The sequence below is a fragment of the Linepithema humile genome, chromosome 5, assembly GCF_040581485.1.
Source record: "Linepithema humile isolate Giens D197 chromosome 5, Lhum_UNIL_v1.0, whole genome shotgun sequence".
Classification (NCBI taxonomy): Eukaryota; Metazoa; Arthropoda; class Insecta; order Hymenoptera; family Formicidae; genus Linepithema; species Linepithema humile.
This window is the reverse complement of record NC_090132.1, coordinates 13,536,664-13,555,137: the sequence shown is the minus strand read 5'-3', so window position 1 is coordinate 13,555,137 and position 18,474 is coordinate 13,536,664. Positions and strand designations below refer to the sequence as shown.

General features: G+C 40.3%; 2 protein-coding genes across 2 annotated transcripts; one reads left to right on the top strand and one right to left on the bottom strand.

Moving 5' to 3' along the window:
* Positions 1 to 5,948: 5,948 nt before the first annotated feature.
* LOC137000176 (uncharacterized protein PF3D7_1120000-like) lies at positions 5,949 to 7,031 on the bottom strand. Its single transcript, XM_067356129.1, has one exon. The coding sequence runs from the start codon at positions 7,029 to 7,031 to the stop codon at positions 5,949 to 5,951; it is 1,083 nt and encodes a 360-aa protein (XP_067212230.1).
* A 4,041-nt stretch (positions 7,032 to 11,072) lies between these two features.
* LOC137000224 (uncharacterized) lies at positions 11,073 to 16,771 on the top strand. The gene has a single exon (XM_067356261.1). The coding sequence runs from the start codon at positions 11,088 to 11,090 to the stop codon at positions 12,387 to 12,389; it is 1,302 nt and encodes a 433-aa protein (XP_067212362.1). The 5' UTR covers positions 11,073 to 11,087; the 3' UTR covers positions 12,390 to 16,771.
* The last annotated feature ends 1,703 nt before the right edge of the window (positions 16,772 to 18,474 follow it).

Sequence of the window (18,474 nt, the reverse complement as noted above, 5' to 3'; positions counted from 1 at the left end):
TAAGTTTTTGTATCCTAATTATAAATTCAATCAAATTAAAATGTTGTCTTTAGTAAATTAAACTTTTGTTCTTTTTCATTTAACCACACCCTCCTCGTTTGTCACCCCCTCACACCTTCCCTCTCAAATTGCGCACAAAGGTTCCGCCCCGGGTAATAGGGATTCAATTCCTTGACCCAAAAAGGGAACCACGAGTGGTTGACTTGTTGACGGAGTAAAAACGACTCTTCCAGTCGCTGACCCGTCGCAAGTCCTAAACGTGCCGCTCGGCTCGGGCGGTCGGGTCCGTTTACGTCGATCGCCGAGCCCAACGAAAAAATTCTACATCTATCAGGACGTAACAGACTTGATAGAAAGAATAAAAATTGGGGGCTCGTCCGGGATGAAAAGTGCAATTTTTGAGAGGTAGGAATGACAACGAGGTCTAACTCCGATAAAGATAAAATAGAAGAACTAAAGATAAAATATAGAATAGAATAAATATAGAATAGAAGTATAGAATAGAAATATAGAATAGAAGAAATAAAGATAAAATAATTAAGAAAATGTATTGTATATTTAACCAAGAACTAAAGAGGTGAGAGGCAATTATAATGCAAGTTTACGAACATAACCTTAAAATATTTTAAGCAAAATAATTTAACAAGTACATAAAAAATAATAAAAATATTACAAAAATCATATACAAACACTATCTAGCTTTTACACTTTATTCACTATTTTGTGAAATAAAACTTAAAGGAAAAAAGGATCACCTTCGATATCAGTAAAACCTCGGATACGTGGTGTTGCGTGGTGTCACTTGATGCCGGGCAAGCGGGAAAAGACCGGAAATAAGAATTACGTATGTAAATGGCGCAGGTTAGTGCTGGTCTCGTCAAATCTGAGATTATACGCGCGCGATAGAAGTGCGTACGTATCACTTTCGTACGTTTGAGTCAAACCTGAGATTATACGTGTGCGAAAGAAAACCGAATAATACTGCAAAAGATATTATAGGATTGATCTCAGTATTTAACGGATAATCACAGTAAAATAAGTATGAAAATGGGATGATACGCAGGATATCGTGTGCTGTTAGGGTTCGGCACAATCTTCTTTTAAAAATTTAAAGGGGAGAAGTTTTCTATCCTCCCTAAAAGATATAAAATTTCCAAAGGTTGGATCACTCTCGAAAAATAATGGAAAAGAAAATCAGATTACATATGTAACAATTGAAGAGCTACTGGATAAAATCTAACATTTTAATCCAAAAATAACGATTAATGTTAAGAGTAAAAATAAACCATCTTCGAAAAATTTGGCGTTATCGAAAATTAGGACTCAGGAAACGATAGATAAATTTATGCGCAGGAGGAAATCTAAACATAAACATGAAAATGTGAAAAAATTAGTGAAAGATTGCATGGAGAAGTTAACTCCGCGTGAAAATCTAAATCAAGACGCTGTTAACACTCCAGCCCGTAGCAAGTGTCTAGTAGTAGCAGAAAAATCTGGAAAGGATCGTCTTACAAAAATCGTCGACCTACTACGTTTGGAACACTTAAACACACGAGAAAAAGAAGGCATAATAAGGCTTATTACACAGAGTCAAGACCGATTTCACATACCTGGAGAAAAATTAACTGCCACTCAAATATTACAACATCAAATTATAACAACGGATGATCGACCGATAAACACAAGGCAATATAGATTTCCGCAATCTCATAAGGAAGAGATAAATAAACAAGTAGAAGAACTGCTGACAGGAGGTATAGTTAAACCTTCACAATCACCGTATAATACACCCATATGGATAGTACCCAAGAAGGAAGATTCGAAAGGAAATAAACGCTGGAGAATGGTTTTAGATTTCCGAGCTTTAAATGATAAAACAATCGGAGATGCTTATCCATTACCGAATATTGTCGATATTCTTGATCAATTAGAAGGAGCGCAATACTTCTCCGTATGTGATTTAGCTTCCGGATTTCATCAAATAAAAATGGATCCTGCAGATGGCCATAAAACTGCTTTCACCACTCCTTTTGGACATTATGAATTCGATAGAATGCCTTTTGGATTAAAAAATGCACCTGCTACTTTTCAACGTTTAATGGATCTAGTAGTAGTAGTAGTAGTAGTGTCTTTATTTTCCCCTTGGGGTTAATCCTCAATACACATTTACTTAAACCTAACTTATAACTATCCTTACAATTATTCTTAACTCTAACCTTATTACTAAACCTACTTAAGACTATCCTTAAAATTATCTTATACTACTCCTGCCCTTATCCTCCCGACTGCGAGATCCGGGTCTAGACGCCCTGCCGTCCAACATGCTTTCATCCGGCTGCGCCCTTTCCCTTTTCCCTTCTACCTATACACACACACACACGCTCGCAAAGGTGACTTCCGTTTCCTCTCGCCTTTCTTATCTCCATCTTTTATTCCCGTTCCTTCCCCGACTCTCTCTCTCTCTCTCTCTCTCTCTCTCTCTCTCTCTCTCTCTCTCTCTCTCTCTCTCTCTCTCTCTCTCTCTCTCTCTCTCTCTCTCTCTCTCTCTCTCTCTCTCTCTCTCTCTCTCTCTCTCTCTCTCTCTCTCTCTCTCTCTCTCTCTCTCTCTCTCTCTCCCTCTCTCTCTCTCTCACTCTCTTTCCCTCCCCCCCTTCTCCTCTTCCTCTCCCCCTCTCTCCCTCCCACTCTCCTCCCTTTTCCTCTCCTCCTCTATCTCTCTCATCCACCATTCTCCCTCCCCCTCTTCTCCCAAAATCTTTCCCACTTGTTCCTGCCAACTTCCTCCTCCCTCCTTCCATTCCCTGCAACTCTCCCACGCATGCTCCCATGTCTCCTCCTCCGTTCCACATAACCTGCATTTCCTCTTCTCCTCCGTCTCCCAGTACCTTCCCTCCCTCATTTCACTTCCCAACCTAAACCTCGCCACTCTCCTCCATCTACTCTCTCCCCACCCCTTTTTAAGATAACCCGGTACCCCCTCTCCTATCACCTTTCCATACCATCTATTGTATCTTGATCCTCCTATCTTTTCCTCTCTTTCTCTCTCCTGTATCTCCCTGTCCTTTTTTCTAATCTCCCCATATTCTAACTCCTCTTTTTCCCTCCTTCCCTCCTCCTCCTCCGTCTCTATTCCCCTTTCCTCGAAGAACTTTCTCCTCTCTCCCTCCCATTCTGAGTTTGCCCTTCCCTTTCCTACTCTTTCCCTCATCTCCCCCCAGCACCTTCTCGCCAGCTCACTCCCCTTCCCCCCTTCCAGTCTTTTCTCAAAATCCCACGCCCTTTTCCCTGCTCTTCCTCTCAATTTTTCCCTCTTCAACTCCTCCCTTATCATATATCCCGGCGTTCTTCCGTCTACCCCCAACACCCACTTCATGTATCTCTCCTCCAATTTTTCCATCTTCTTTCTTTCTTTCCACCCCCATATTTCCGCTCCGTATCCCATCACCGTCCATACCAATCTGTCGAAAAGCCACATTCTCCTCCCCCAATCCTTCCCAAACCTTCTCTTACCTATCCCCCACACCTGCCCCATTATAGCCGCTGCCCTCTTTACTCTTTCTCTTACATGCTCTTCCTGTTTTCCGTTCCTCTTCAGCGTGTATCCTAAATATCTGAATTCCTTTACCTCTTCTATCACCTTCCCTCTCCACCTCCATACTTTCTTCCCCATCCTTCCTCCCCCCTTTCTAAACCTCAGAATCTTAGTCTTACCTAAATTTAGCTCCAGCCTCTTCCTTTCCAAATACCCCTCCAGCCTCTCTATCATACTCCCCATCTCCTCCTCATTCTCCGCCATCATGACTATGTCGTCCGCGTAAGCTAAGGTGTGTACTCTCCCTTCCCCCAACCTCACCCCTCCCCATCTGATCTTTCCCATCTCCTCCTCCAAATCCGCCGTTACCACATTAAAAAGTAGCGGGCTAAGTGGGCACCCCTGTCTCACCCCTCTTGCCGTCCAGAATGCCTCCCCCATTTCCCCTCCTACCCTTACCCTACTCCTCGTTTCCCTCATAATCTCCTCCACTCTCACTACCAATCCCTCTCTTATCCCACGCTCCCTCATCGCCTCCACCAAAACTCCCCTCTCCACTGAGTCAAACGCCGCCTTCAGATCGACAAACATTGCCACCATCCTTCCCTTCTTCTTTCCCAATTGCTTATTTACCAGATAATTTAACACATATATATTGTCTATCGTCCCCATTCCTCTCCTGAAGCCCGTCTGATTGTGCGGCATTATTCCCCTACTCTCTATCTCCTCTCTCACTCTCTCCGCCAACACCATCACATACACCTTATACAAGGTCGGCATCATCGTCACCCCCCTATATTCCTCCACCTTTTCTCCCTCCCCCTTTTTCATTATCAGCACTATTACCCCCTCTTTCCAATTTTCCGGCCATCCCTCCCCTTTCCAAACCCTATTGCAAAATTCCCATACCCACTCCTCCAGTTCTTCCCCTCCATACTTCCATACCTCCGCTGGTATCTCATCAATCCCCGCCGCTTTTCCGTCTCTTATCGTTCTCAATGCTCTCCTTATCTCCTCCCTATTTATCTCCTCCTCCTCCTTTCCCTCCCCCTGTCCACTCCTCTCCCCCCCTCTAACCACCCTCCCTTCCACTCCCCCTAATATCCTCATAAAATGCTCCTTCCAATCTAGCATCCCTATTCCCTCATTTACTCTCTTCCTCCTCCTCCTCTCCCTATTTACAATCTCCCACACCTCACTCTCTCTTCTCGCCTCTTCCGCTCGTCTTTCCCATCTTCTGTTCTCCTCCTCTTTCTTCCTTTCACACAGTTTCCCATATTCCCGCTTCTCCCTTTTATACCTCTCTCCCTCCCCCCCTTTCCTCCTCCAATCTCTTAATTCCTTCCTTACCCGCTTCTTTTCTCTTACACATTCCTCATCCCACCATCCTTTTCTTCTCTCTTCCCCCTTTCCCAATTCCTCTTCCGTCTCCTTCAACGCCTGCTTTATCCTGCTCTCCAAACTATCCCACTCCTCTCCCATCCCCTTCCCTTCTATCCGTATCCTTCCCATTTTTTCCGCAAACTTCTCTCTCCCTTCACGATCCCATATCCCCCTTCTGCCCCTACCCCCTTCTTCCCTCCCTTTCTTCCTCTTCACCTCCCCCTTACCCATAACTCTACCGGGTGGTGATCCGAGTCCACCCTGTCTCCTACCCTCATCTCCTCTAACCTGTCCCTTATCTCCCCTTCCCCTATTATATAATCGATTACTGTGTTTCCCCTCCCTCCTGTGAATGTATACTCCCCCTCCCAGTCCCCTCTTATACTCCCATTAAAGATCTCCCACCCTCTTTCCTCTATATATTCCAGCAGCTTCCTCCCCTCTCTATTTATCTTCTTGTCTTTCGATCGCCTTTTTCCCGTCTCCCCCTCCTCCTTTTCTTCTTCCCCTCTCCCCCCTCCCCCCTCTCTTCCCGTTCTTGCATTAAAATCCCCCCCTATTATCTCCCTCACTCCCCCCTCTTTCTCCTCTACCCATTCTTCCATCCCCTGCAACGTCCTTTCTATTCCATCTCCCGCGTATACCCCTATTATCCTCCACTTCTCCCTACCTACTTTCACTCTCCCTACTACCATCCCATCCTTTTCTACCTCTATTTTTGACCCCTTCTCCCACAATTCCTTTCTGATTCCCATCACCATTCCCCCCATCCCCCTCCCTTTTTTGCATCTCTTCTTCGCTAACTGTACCCCCCACTTAAATCCTTTTGGCAGCTTTTCTTTTATTCTGCTCCATCCCTTCTCATCCAACCACGTCTCTGAGAGAATCATCACGTCCCACTCCTCTATGCTCCTCCAAAAATCCATGTCCTTCCTTCCCATCCCCGCAACATTCCAGAACGCCACCTTCCACCCTTTCCACCCTTTTTTTACTTCCTTCTGCCCTTCCCTTTCTTTTTTCCCTCCCCCCTCTCCTACCTCCTCTCCTCCTTCTTCCCTCCTCCTCCGTCTTCCCCCTGTCCCCCCTGTCTTATGTTTCCCTTCCCATCTCTCAGCACTTCCTCCTCCTCGTCCCACCTCCACCATTGTTCATCAATCCTAACCTTGCCGTATCCTATCCACACCTTTCTCCCTTCCCTTTCCTCCTTCCGTGCTACTTCCTCCAGCCTCCATCTCATCCTTCTTTCCCCCCATGTCCAGTCTTCCAATATCCTTTCTCTCCTGCCCTTCAACATTCCTTTCTTCGCCCACACTTCCCTTCTCTGCTCCTCGTTCCCCAACTTAACCAAAAGCATTTCCCTTCCTTTTCCGCCCTCTCCTCCTAATCCCTTAATTTCTTTGATCTCTACCTTTGCCCCCACGGCTCTAAATATCTCCTCCACCGCCTCTTTCTTCTTCCCCTCCTTCACCTCTACCCCTTTAATCAATATATTTTTCCTCCTCTCCTCTCTCTCCTTCATCTCTATCCTTCTTTCTACTTTCTTTAGTCTGTCCTTTGTTTCCCCCTCGCTCTCTCTCCCCTCTCTCCTTCCCTCTTCTCCCTTTTCCGCCTTCCTCCCCTCTATTCTTTCCACTTTTTCCTCCAGTCCTTCTATACTTTTTTTCATGACCTCCCTTTCCTCCTTCCACCTCCTCTCTCTCTCTCTAAATTCTCTTCTCATTTCCTCCATTTCCTCCCTTACCATCCTTCCATTGTCTTTAATCCCTTCTTTCACCTCCTCCTTCATCGCCCTTAATTCTTCCCTCCATCCCTTTACCCCTCTCATTTCCTCCATTACCTCCTCCATTTCCTTTTTCCACTTCCTGATCAACTCCTCTAGACCCTCTGCCCCTCCTTCCCTCTGTCCCTCTGTCTCTCCCCCTCCTTCCCCCTCCATTTTCCCTGGCGATCTCTGCGTTTTCCTACTCTTCCTAAATCCCTCATCCTCCTCCTCCTTCCTTCTCTCCCCTGATTTTTCCCTCTTCCTCTTAAACATTTCCTCAACATTCCCCAGGCTCATGCATCTTTCCCTTGCCTTCCTCTTTTCTATCCCGCCAGATCGCGCCTTACCATCCATCCCTGCCCACTCGCACCACCTCTTCCTCTCTTTACACGCCGTAGTCTATGCCAGCCCACCTGCCCACCTGTCACTCTATACTCTGGGCCCTTTTTCCCTTCTATCCTGCCCTTCCCTATGCCCACCTCATTCACACGCTCTCACTCACACCTCCACTCTCTCCTCCACACACTCCTACCTTTCCTCTCCTTCCACACACTCTCTCCTTTCCGTCACTCACTCACGCTCAATCACCACGTGCCTCTCGCTACTGCGCCGGAAACGGAAGTCTTAATGGATCTAGTATTATCAGGACTACAAGGCCAGGAATTATTTGTTTATATGGACGACATCGTTATTTACGCCGCCTCATTGGAAGAACACGAAAGGAAATACAATTTATTAATTGAAAGGCTTCGAAAGGCCAATTTAAAATTACAACCGGACAAATGCGAATTCTTAAAAACAGAAGTAACTTATCTAGGGCATATAATTAGTAAAAATGGAGTTAAACCTGATCCTAAGAAGTTAGAAGCAGTAAAATTATTTCCTAGGCCCAAAACACCAAAAAACATTAAACAATTTTTAGGACTCGCTGGATATTATAGACGATTTATACCGAATTTTTCAAAACTGGCAAAACCATTAACTAATTTGTTAAAAAACGATACACGATTTAAATAGACGATTACTCAAGAAGAATCTTTCGAAATATTGAAACAATTATTATGTAAAGAGCCCGTATTGCAATATCCTGATTTTTCAAAACCATTTATTTTAACAACGGATGCTTCTGGGATAGCAGTAGGAGGAATATTATCGCAAGGAGAAATAAATAAGGATCGTCCAGTGGCCTATGCATCTCGTACTTTAACAGATAACGAACTGAAATACGATACATATGAAAAGAAAGCATTAGCAATAGTTTATTGCGTTAAACATTTTCGACCATACTTATATGGACGAAAATTTACACTGGTAACCGATCACAAGCCTTTAATGTGGTTTAAGAATGCTCAAGATGCGAACATGAGAATATTACGATGGAGACTAAAATTAGCGGAATACGATTATGAAGTGGAATATAAAGCAGGTAAAATGAATGTAAACGCAGATGCATTATCACAAAATCCTATAAACCTTGAAGAAGTCGATTGTAAACCAGTTAGAAAGGGCAGACAGAAACAAAAAATCTCTAAAGATGCTAAAACAACCTTAAAAACGCAAAGAGAATTTGACGAAGAAGAAGATAATTATAAATTGTATCTCTCCGATTCTTCAGAGGAAGATGATAATTACGAACTACGCCTCTCTGACACTGAAGAAAATGATAATTACAAATCGCATCTCTCTGATAGCGAGGAAGAAAATTACGAATTACATTTTTCCGACACCAAAGAAAACGAAAATGCAATTAAAAATAATACAGACTCGATACCATTTACCCAAGAAGAATTAGATGAACCAAATCAACAAATAATAGAGAGAGCATTAATTCACAGTCCACCTACACATGACAAAATACTAACAAGAAGTCGGACAGCACGACGTCGAATTACCGATCAAGATAATTTAATAAAAGAGCAAATAGACGATAACATTATATTGTTAGACGATAAAAATGATCCGCCTGATAAAGAAAACAGTGATGAAGACGAGGAACAAGAAAATATAGACAATAACCAAGAGATCAATATCAAAAATTATAGTAAACCCACTATTAATAATCAGCAAATAATAAAAAATAATATAATTGAATCTCGCGATCTATTATTCTTACGTAAAGACAACATAGCATATTTTGTTGATACAAACGGTAAACCTTTAGATTCCGGTTCGCAAAAGTTATTCGAACGAAACAAACTTCCAAATTTAAATAATCTTATGTTAAATCAACCTAAAACCATTAAAGTAAAAAATTATTATCATATAATGTTGCCGATAAGCGAAGAACAACGAGAAGGCCCAACATTAACTTTATCTCGAATCATAACCGCTTTAAATAACTTAAAGGAAACTGTTGAAAATTTAAAAATTGAAACACTTAGTATTGCTAAAACGGATTTTATTAACAATGTACCGTGGAACAATGTCAAAAATCAGCTACAATTAATATTCCTTGACGCACCAATTAAATTAATTATTTGCAATGGATTAGTTAAATATCCACCTAGAGATCTACGACCAATAATAATAGGAGAAACGCACTGTTTACCCACTGGGGGACATCGCGGAGTAACTAAAACATATAATAGAATCAAACATAATTATTACTGGGAAAATTTAAAAATAGATGTACAGCGTTTTATCCAACAATGTTTACATTGCCAATTAAAGAAACTAGTTCGCGTAAAAACCAAACAACCTATGATAATTACCGATACACCCGGATCATCTTTCGATAAGGTCGCCATGGATATCGTAGGACCTTTGCCTAAAACCGAACGTGGCAATGAATATATCTTAACTCTACAAGACCAACTCACTAAATTTAGCATGGGAATACCGTTATCCGACCAAACTGCCGAAACGGTAGCCGAAGCTTTCGTCGATCGATTTATTTGTGTATTCGGTTCTCCGAAAGCAATTTTAACAGACCAGGGTAGAAATTTTATCAGTGACTTAATGAAAAAGGTAGCTAAAATATTTAAAATTCGTAAATTCCGTACAACCGCATTCCATCCTCAATCAAACGGCTCATTAGAAAGATCACATCACGCATTAGGAGAATATTTAAAGCAATATGCAAGAGAACAAAAACAGTGGGATAGATGGATAAGTCTCGCGATGTATAATTATAACACTAGTGTACATGAAGCAACTAAACACACGCCTTACGAATTAATCTTCGGTAAAATAGCACGAATTCCGTCAAATGAACCTTTAGCATCTGGCGATAAATTAGCAACTTACAACGAATATCTTGTAAATTTAGTTAGTCAACTCCACGCAATTCAGAAAAATGCCCGAGAAAACGTTGTCGAAGCAAAAATTAAATCGAAAAGACACTATGATAAAAAGATAAACCTACAAACATTCAAACTTGGTGATCAAGTCTTTTTATTAAAAGGCCCTAAACCTGGCAAATTTGGAGATCAATACACAGGACCCCATGAGGTCTTAGAAATATTGAATAGAAATAACGTAAGAATTAGAATAAAAAAGAACAGTCGCGTTGTACACCCTAATCGCCTACGAATCTCACACATCAAACCAACTCCTAATAATTAAGTAACTTTATTATTATTAATTAAAATAAATAACTATAAAAAAAATATATATAAATATATTTTACAAAAAAAAAAAAATTTTATAAATAAATAAATGATAAATTAATTAGCAAATAAGGAAATAAGTAATAACAACAAGCTTGACAATTAAAGGTGCGCTATATTAATATACCTTAGACGTGCTAAATTTCAGATGGATCTCCGAGGATTTTTCATAATTGCCGTGCTAAATTTTTGGTTACGCGGCACTAAAGGCATAATAGGATATGACTGCGGATCTGCATCGACGAACATTACGACTCTATCATTACTGAGGATAGAGGAATGTGATATACCACAGCCAGAAGTAGCAGCTCAGAAGATTTATATACAATTGCTACAAATTAACGAATTTACCTCCGCGAGAGTTATACAATGCAAAATAGAAATAGACAGATTAATCAGGAGATGCGGAATGTTCTCTCACTCCATGGACGTGTACAACGGAAAGCACGCGTATATAGAAGAAGTATCAAGAGACGCCTGCCAACGAATGCACATGTATGGTACTTACGAAATCGGAAACACTCGAATAACAGGATTGAAATCCAATTAAACTGCAACACGACCGGTAACACTGGCCGGACACGTGAACAATGATGGCACCTGTTCCGGAACAACATATAGCGATCCATTCGGCACATGGGAAAAAGCCGTGGTACTCGCAACCATAAAAATTACACTACAGGATTATATAGCTGACGTGAAGATATACACGAACCGAGTCCAACTGAGGTCTGGAGTGACCTGTGCGTTGAGCGCAACACATTGCACCGACATTGAGGGTGGGGATACCTACTGGGCATCTATGCCCACGGATACCTGCAGGTTCGGCACTTATGGAGTATTATATGAAGGATATGCACACAGAATAATAGACATCATCAACAAACAACAGCAAATTGTTTATTCCATGACTACAGAAGACACAGTTTTTGCATTGGCAAGCAGAGACTCCTATTCTACTTGTGGATACACTCTTTTCCACACGGAACATCCAAAATTAGTAATTTTCGAAACTTCACCAGGCGTAGCAATTTTTAAAAAAGAATCACGCATAGCTAATTTGGACATTTTCACCTATATGAATTCTAAATTTGTATATGTAGAGAAACATGTGCGGACTCAATTTAGTGAACTATATAAGAATATTTTACTGCAACAATGTCAGCTCGAACAGAAAATATTACACAATTCATTAGCCATAGCCACTCAATCACCGGATGTTTTCGCTTATCACTTTATGAAGGGACCAGGATACATGGCCTTACTGGCTGGCGAAGTAATACACATAGTAAAATGTGTGCCTGTCGAAGTAAGAGTAGCACACACCGAAGAATGCTATGATCAATTGCCTGTGACGCGAGAAAACAGAACACAATTTTTAACACCGCAAACCCATATACTATTACGACAAGGAACGCAGATTACGTGCAATTTGTTCGCACCACCTATGTATCTTCTGGGAGATGCATGGTATAGACTCACTCCTAAACCAATACATACAGTACCGCCGATGACCATGAAACCGATGACAACACCTAGCTGGAAATATATTAGCCCCGGATCACTTGCTACCAGCGGCATATATACTGAAGGAGATTTAAGCGATCTCAGGGATCATATTATGTTTCCTGCTGAGAGACCAGCAATGTTAAACACCTTGGCCAGAGGAATGATGGGCCACTCTACGATTATGCACGATGGAGGATCTTTTGCAAACTTCCTAGATGAGGCATCAGTTGAAAAAATAGCTATGTCAGCATGGCAGAAATTTTGGGATCGATTCCTAATTTTCGGCAATATAAGCGCTGGATTTTTAGGAATTTACTTGGCAGTAAGAGCAGTAAAATTAATATTGGATACCATTGTGCATGGCTGTGCTCTACACACAGTATACGGATGGTCCATATACCTGCTTGGAGCCATTTGGGACTCGTTAACTCAGCTCCTATTACACTTAAAACTGAAAAAACCACGCGATGGAAATAGAGAAACTATGCAACCGTCCGCAGAACGAAACCCGATAGAAGACTCTTCACAGAGGGGAACCTACCCCCTATTACCTGCAAAGGACGCATCCACTTATACATTCGCACTAAAGGACTGACCGCTTGATTTCTCTTTCCCTTGAAAAAAAAAAAGAGGGGAACGGAAAGAAGGAAAAGAAGAAAAAAAAAACATAAACAACAGCTTCCCTACCAACCTTACATAAGCGCCAACTCTGACAATTCTTATTTTTCTTATTTACGCATTTTATTGTTTTATCTCATTTTAATCTGTTTTGCTCCTTCTTATGGGGTCTCGCGGTTGCGACCCGAAATTCGCACCTAACCCCAATACCACCTTTTTGTTTATAGAAACATGGAGATCGAACACCTCGATACTCAAACACTGAGCCGCTCGCCGTTTGCTGTTAAAATAATCAGGGTGTTTTCGCCCACGCTGATTTGGATTCACCTGGAAAAAAGTAAAGAATCTTTCCAAAAAATGATGGAAGACTTCAACCAGCGGATGAACAAACGCCGATTTTTCCATTCGAATACAAAACTAGGCGACATTGTTGCCCTCAAAACGAATGGAGGATGGCAACGCGGCATCGTTACAAAAATGAACGGAGATGGGACAGCGCAGGTAGGACTCCGAGATTGGGGCGTGTATGTCCGCCATGCAATCGCTGAACTCTACCATCTCGAGGAGAGGTTCAGAGAACATTTCTGGCAAGCCGTGCCATGTAGCTTAGCCTACACAGCCCCTGCCACCACAGGACCCACATGGTCCCGCAGGGCCATAAATGTTACCAGAAGCATCGCCGAACAGCAAACCGGAATTATGCAGATAATCAAACCAATTCGTGACGAAGGTGCACTCATCAAATTAGATATTAAGAACGAAACTAACAACGTCTACCACAACCTCAGAGACTTATTAATAGAATTAGGAGTCGCGCAAAAAATAGCGAATATAGCCACACACACCGTACCATCCGCGTTGAGTTAAACACCACACCCTTATTATCACGCATAAGGATATATACATAATTAATTCTATAATCACAGATAATAACTGAAACTTTATTAATAACATTGAAGATAAGAAGACTGTACAAAAAGGTTCCTGTATAAAGATGAAAGCCGAGCTGGACCAAGGGATGGAGAAGATAAGTGGCTACCCAGAAAAACAATAAAAGGGTACGTGTGGTTGGACTGACCTACGGACCTTTGCACGTGACATTCTGGGACACGATTATCACGTAAATAAAACTCCATCTTTTCTTTTCTTTACTCATTTTACCATGTTCTATCGAACATTTGAAAGGATTCCACGGAAGAAGGCTTCATCAAATCCTTTATAGTAGATTTTTATTATTAGAAATAGAGTCAAAAGAAAAAATATATGCAGTATGTAAGCGACAGCAAAAAGAACGAAAGGAATAAGGAAGGGGTTTTGGAGGTCGCCTTTCCTTTCCTTCTCTTTAACAAACAAGCAGTGTAAGAACGATTCGGCATCTCAAATGGGAATGTTAACCGAGAAAAGAAAAGAATCTATCTTTAATTTAATTGCAAATGTTGCATACCCCCAACATTTGTCTAAGGTGGGGGGTGTTACGTCCTGATCAGACTACACGATTCTTTTCTTTTCATTAAATACCAGACCTAGTAAACGCGGAACCAACAAAAACTCTTAAGAAATATTATAACGCCAGAGCTGTTTTTCTCATGAGACACCAGGAGCTCGAATCTTCTCACAGAGAAAAATAGCATGGATATTTCAAAATACCTTGGCCGCTCAGCGTGCCTATCGTCGCCAGAAAAACCGTAAAAGTCAAAACTTCGCGGTAGCTGGAGTCCTTAACCGACTCCAGACGGTTAGAGTAAGAGATAAAAAGAAAAACTGGCACCAACTAGTCATATTCTTGGATTCCACCTACGGGAACTCTAGCTAGTAGATAGGGTTTTTTCCGAGTAACGATCGGGGAATGACCGCAGTCGCATGCCGAGAAGGCGCGACACCTGATACGGCGCACGTGTTTAGTAGGTCTGGGAAACCGAGATGCATTAGTCGCACTCTCCACGCGACACCAAGGGCACGCGACAGTCGTAAACTGTCAAATTTATTAGATCAGTGACCCAAGGCTTTGCGAACTTATATACCGATTCTTAACCACCCAATCCGAAAGCCGAGAATCGGGGCAAGCACTTCTATAGACCACCCATCGTTCCATCGTATGGTCTAAAGACTACGCCCACCCAGATCTTAAGACGCTGAGATGCACCCCACCTATACTAATTAACACCAACCGGGTTACGCCACCTCAAAAACCTACCCCCATCATATATGGACCCGAAACGACGCTATTCCTTATTCGTTAGGGCCTCTTTCTTCCTATCTCATTTCAAGTAACCTAATCATCTAAACCCAATCCTATTAGCTAAAAATGACGCCATCCTCCCCCACATTAAAAATTTTCTCGCAAGACTAATTCCTATTCGATCCCCGCTCCAAAAACCTAAGATTTTCCAAAGGGATCTACCCCAAAGAAAAAGTATAAAAACCCGTGTTCTGGTGGCTCCGAACACAATCACACACAGTTTTTCAAGCAGTTTGCGCAGTTATTCCGTTTAGCTCAGTTTCTCGAAACAGTTTTTCGAGTAGTTCGGGGGCGCGAATCAAAGAGTAAAATCAGTTGATACTTTGTCGCGACCATCTCGTGGTGCATCTCAAGTAGAGGGTCCATTACCTTGACGACACCATCCCGCAGTAGGGTGCCCACTCGTTTACAAAAGGGTCCGACGCCTATACAACACCTTCCCTCAACGGGGCGCCTGCTCAGAACCACCGAACATATTCAACGCGATCCGAAACTACTCTGCAACGAGTAAGTCAGTTCATTTCTCTTTATTTTATTATTTCTTCTGTCCTCCCTCCGGAAAAATAAAACACTCACACACACACACACACACACACACACACACACACACACACACACACACACACACACACACACACACACACACGCACGCACGCACGCACGCACGCACACACACACACTTGTAAAGAATACATAAATAAAATTATTAACATATGCGATTAAGAATTAAGTTTTTGTATCCTAATTATAAATTCAATCAAATTAAAATGTTGTCTTTAGTAAATTAAACTTTTGTTCTTTTTCATTTAACCACACCCTCCTCGTTCGTCACCCCCTCACACCTTCCCTCTCAAATTGCGCACAAAGGTTCCGCCCCGGGTAATAGGGATTCAATTCCTTGACCCAAAAAGGGAACCACGAGCGGTTGACTTGTTGACGGAGTAAAAACGACTCTTCCAGTCGCTGACCCGTCGCAAGTCCTAAACGTGCCGCTCGGCTCGTGCGGTCAGGTCCGTTTACGTCGATCGCCGAGCCCAACGAAAAAATTCTACATCTATCAGGACGTAACAGTACATTTGTAATTATGTTACATTTGTAATCGTACATCGTGTCTGTAGATCCTTCTTTTATTAATTCATCGAGATATTCCTTGCATTCGGATCCCAAATTTATTTCTTGTAAAGATTTTTGATTCTCTTTTTCAGAAAATTTAATATTAGTACATACGGTTTTCAATAATTCTGGCTTCAAAAAGTATTTGCATATTGTTGTTAAAAATTTTACTGACTTTGGTTGCAATAAATGAATTCTTGTTTCTGTTGCTTGGAAAAATGCATTAAATGAATTAAAATAATCTAAAATATGCTCTAAAAATAAAAAATATGCTTTTACATCGTAACTTCCCATTACAGACATTAAATCTTTTGCAGACTTTGATTTGTCTGCCAACGCCATATCAGTGAGAAAAAGCTTGATAGCATCCCAAGATTCAAGAATTCTTTCAATACATGAATGGCGAGAAAGCCATCGCGTATGAGACAATTTTAAAATGTTGTGACTTGTTTCCAAAAAGCAATCACTAAAGTCTCTATAAATAGCTGAACGCTTAGGACTACTATTAATATAATTTGAAATTTTTTTCAAAAATTCTTCGCAATACTCTGGTATTTTTGCACATGCAGAATGTGCAATCAATGCAGCAGAATGGCATGGACACGCAAATGTTAGTAAATGTTTACAAGTTTCTTCTAATTTTCTTTTAAATGACGTATATTTTCCTACCATAACAGGCGCATTGTCACATGATAAAGCAATAATATTTGTAAATGGAATCTGTAATCTCCACATCTCATTTTGAAATGCATGAAATATTTTGTCCGCACTGCTACTTTTCGCGTCAATATTAATTAATTTTACTAATTGCGTGCGAATATCTAATGTTTTAGAATCAACAAATCGAACAAGAAACGTCATCCACTTTTCTTTAGAAATATCAGACGTTTCGTCTATAAAAATAGAAAATTTGGTATTTCGAATGCTTTCAACCACACGATCTGTTTCTATTGGGCATAGTACATTTGAAATAATGTTTGTACATTTCTTTCGGCTCATACTCATTTTTTGTAATACGTCCGAATCCTTTCCTATCTCTTGGAAAAAATTGAGAATATCTTTCGCAGTTTGGAAAGGAATATTTCTATCTGCGATCAACGCTGCATATCGAATTTCTGCCAATTTCCTTCGCTCTTTAAGTGAAATCGATTCCTCTATCATATCGACATCTTTGTCTGTTTCTTGTTGTTTGTTTTGTTCCACGTGTTTTTTAGAAAATGCGTGACGATATACGTTAGATAAATCTCCAATAAATGATTTGTTGCAAAATGTGCAAAAAAATGCACGCTTGTCATTTGACACTTCGCGTAACCATGGCTTAAATAATGCTATATCCAACCATTCTTTTTGAAATTTAATGTCATATTTTGAAATTTTGGTTCTTGGACTTATATCGTCATCTGATATATTTTGTTTCATCTTGTCCTTATGACTCGCAGAATTTGCATGTCTTGCAACATGCGATGAATAGCAAGACATTTCTTTATTGCATATAATACAATAAAAAAGACTTTCGTCCGATGATACTTTACGAATCCAAGATTTGAAACGATCATCTTAAAGCCAAGATTCCGAAAAACTTCGTTTACGTGTATTTTTTGCCTTGTCACTCATTTTTATAGTAAAAAATAGAAGTTAGAGAATAATATAGAATAATTTGAAATGCACGATCGCAGTCGGAATCCCTGCAATACGAGTTAACTGTCTGAACACGAAAATATTACAAATGCATATAAAATATAAAATATAAATAAAATATTTACTTGCAAGTATAAAGTAACAGGACTTTAAGACTCCCGTTTCGTTTGCCAATGCGCCAATAATTAAAAAACTATATAATAATAAAACATTTAAAAAAATATAATAAAAGAAAAAAGAAATATAATTTATATCTCACTAGTTACGGCTATAGTATCTTCTTCAAACAGCAACACGCAGCGAAACAATGTCTCGTAAAATATTAAATTATAATTATTATAATAATTATAGCACTGGGAAAATAAATATACGTATTCAACAAAGATTTTTAAAGATTTTTACTGGACTGTAACCGACGGTAACAACCAAGAAAGTGAGCATTGTGTTTTGATATTAGGAATTATATTTTATAGATGTATACAGAATTGACCGTGAGACGTGCGAGTGAATAAACGCAAAATCTTGAAACAGACGAAGACGGAAGAAGTGTGTTAAGATTGCTGTTTTCGTATTCAGCTGTTGTTGTATTCAGCTGTTTTAATAGAAAAATAAAATATATACAGAAATTGTTGAAAATTAAATTACATATAACACTAAACTTTCATACATTTATTTTCAATAATTTCTTTATACATTTTATTTCTCTATATGTACTTTATACTACTTTATAACAATCTTCAAACCATAAAAGAATTTTTTAATAGACGGTCAAGAATTTAGAGAAATTTACTTTTATTTTAACTTTAATTATTTATTTTATTTTTATATTTATTTCTTTTATTTTTGCACAAGATATGGTCCATCAACATCAAGACAATAAAAATTACTTTTACCTTAAATTATAATTTTAAAAAAGTGGTACGATAGGGCTCCAGGCGACGATTCACTTAAAAAAAATCGAACGCGCCTAGTTAGTGGAATCTCAAAGGTGGTGTAGAAGACCACTATTAATAACACTTAAAATTACTAATGAACTAATAATACGCTACACATACTTTAACATGCTAACAAG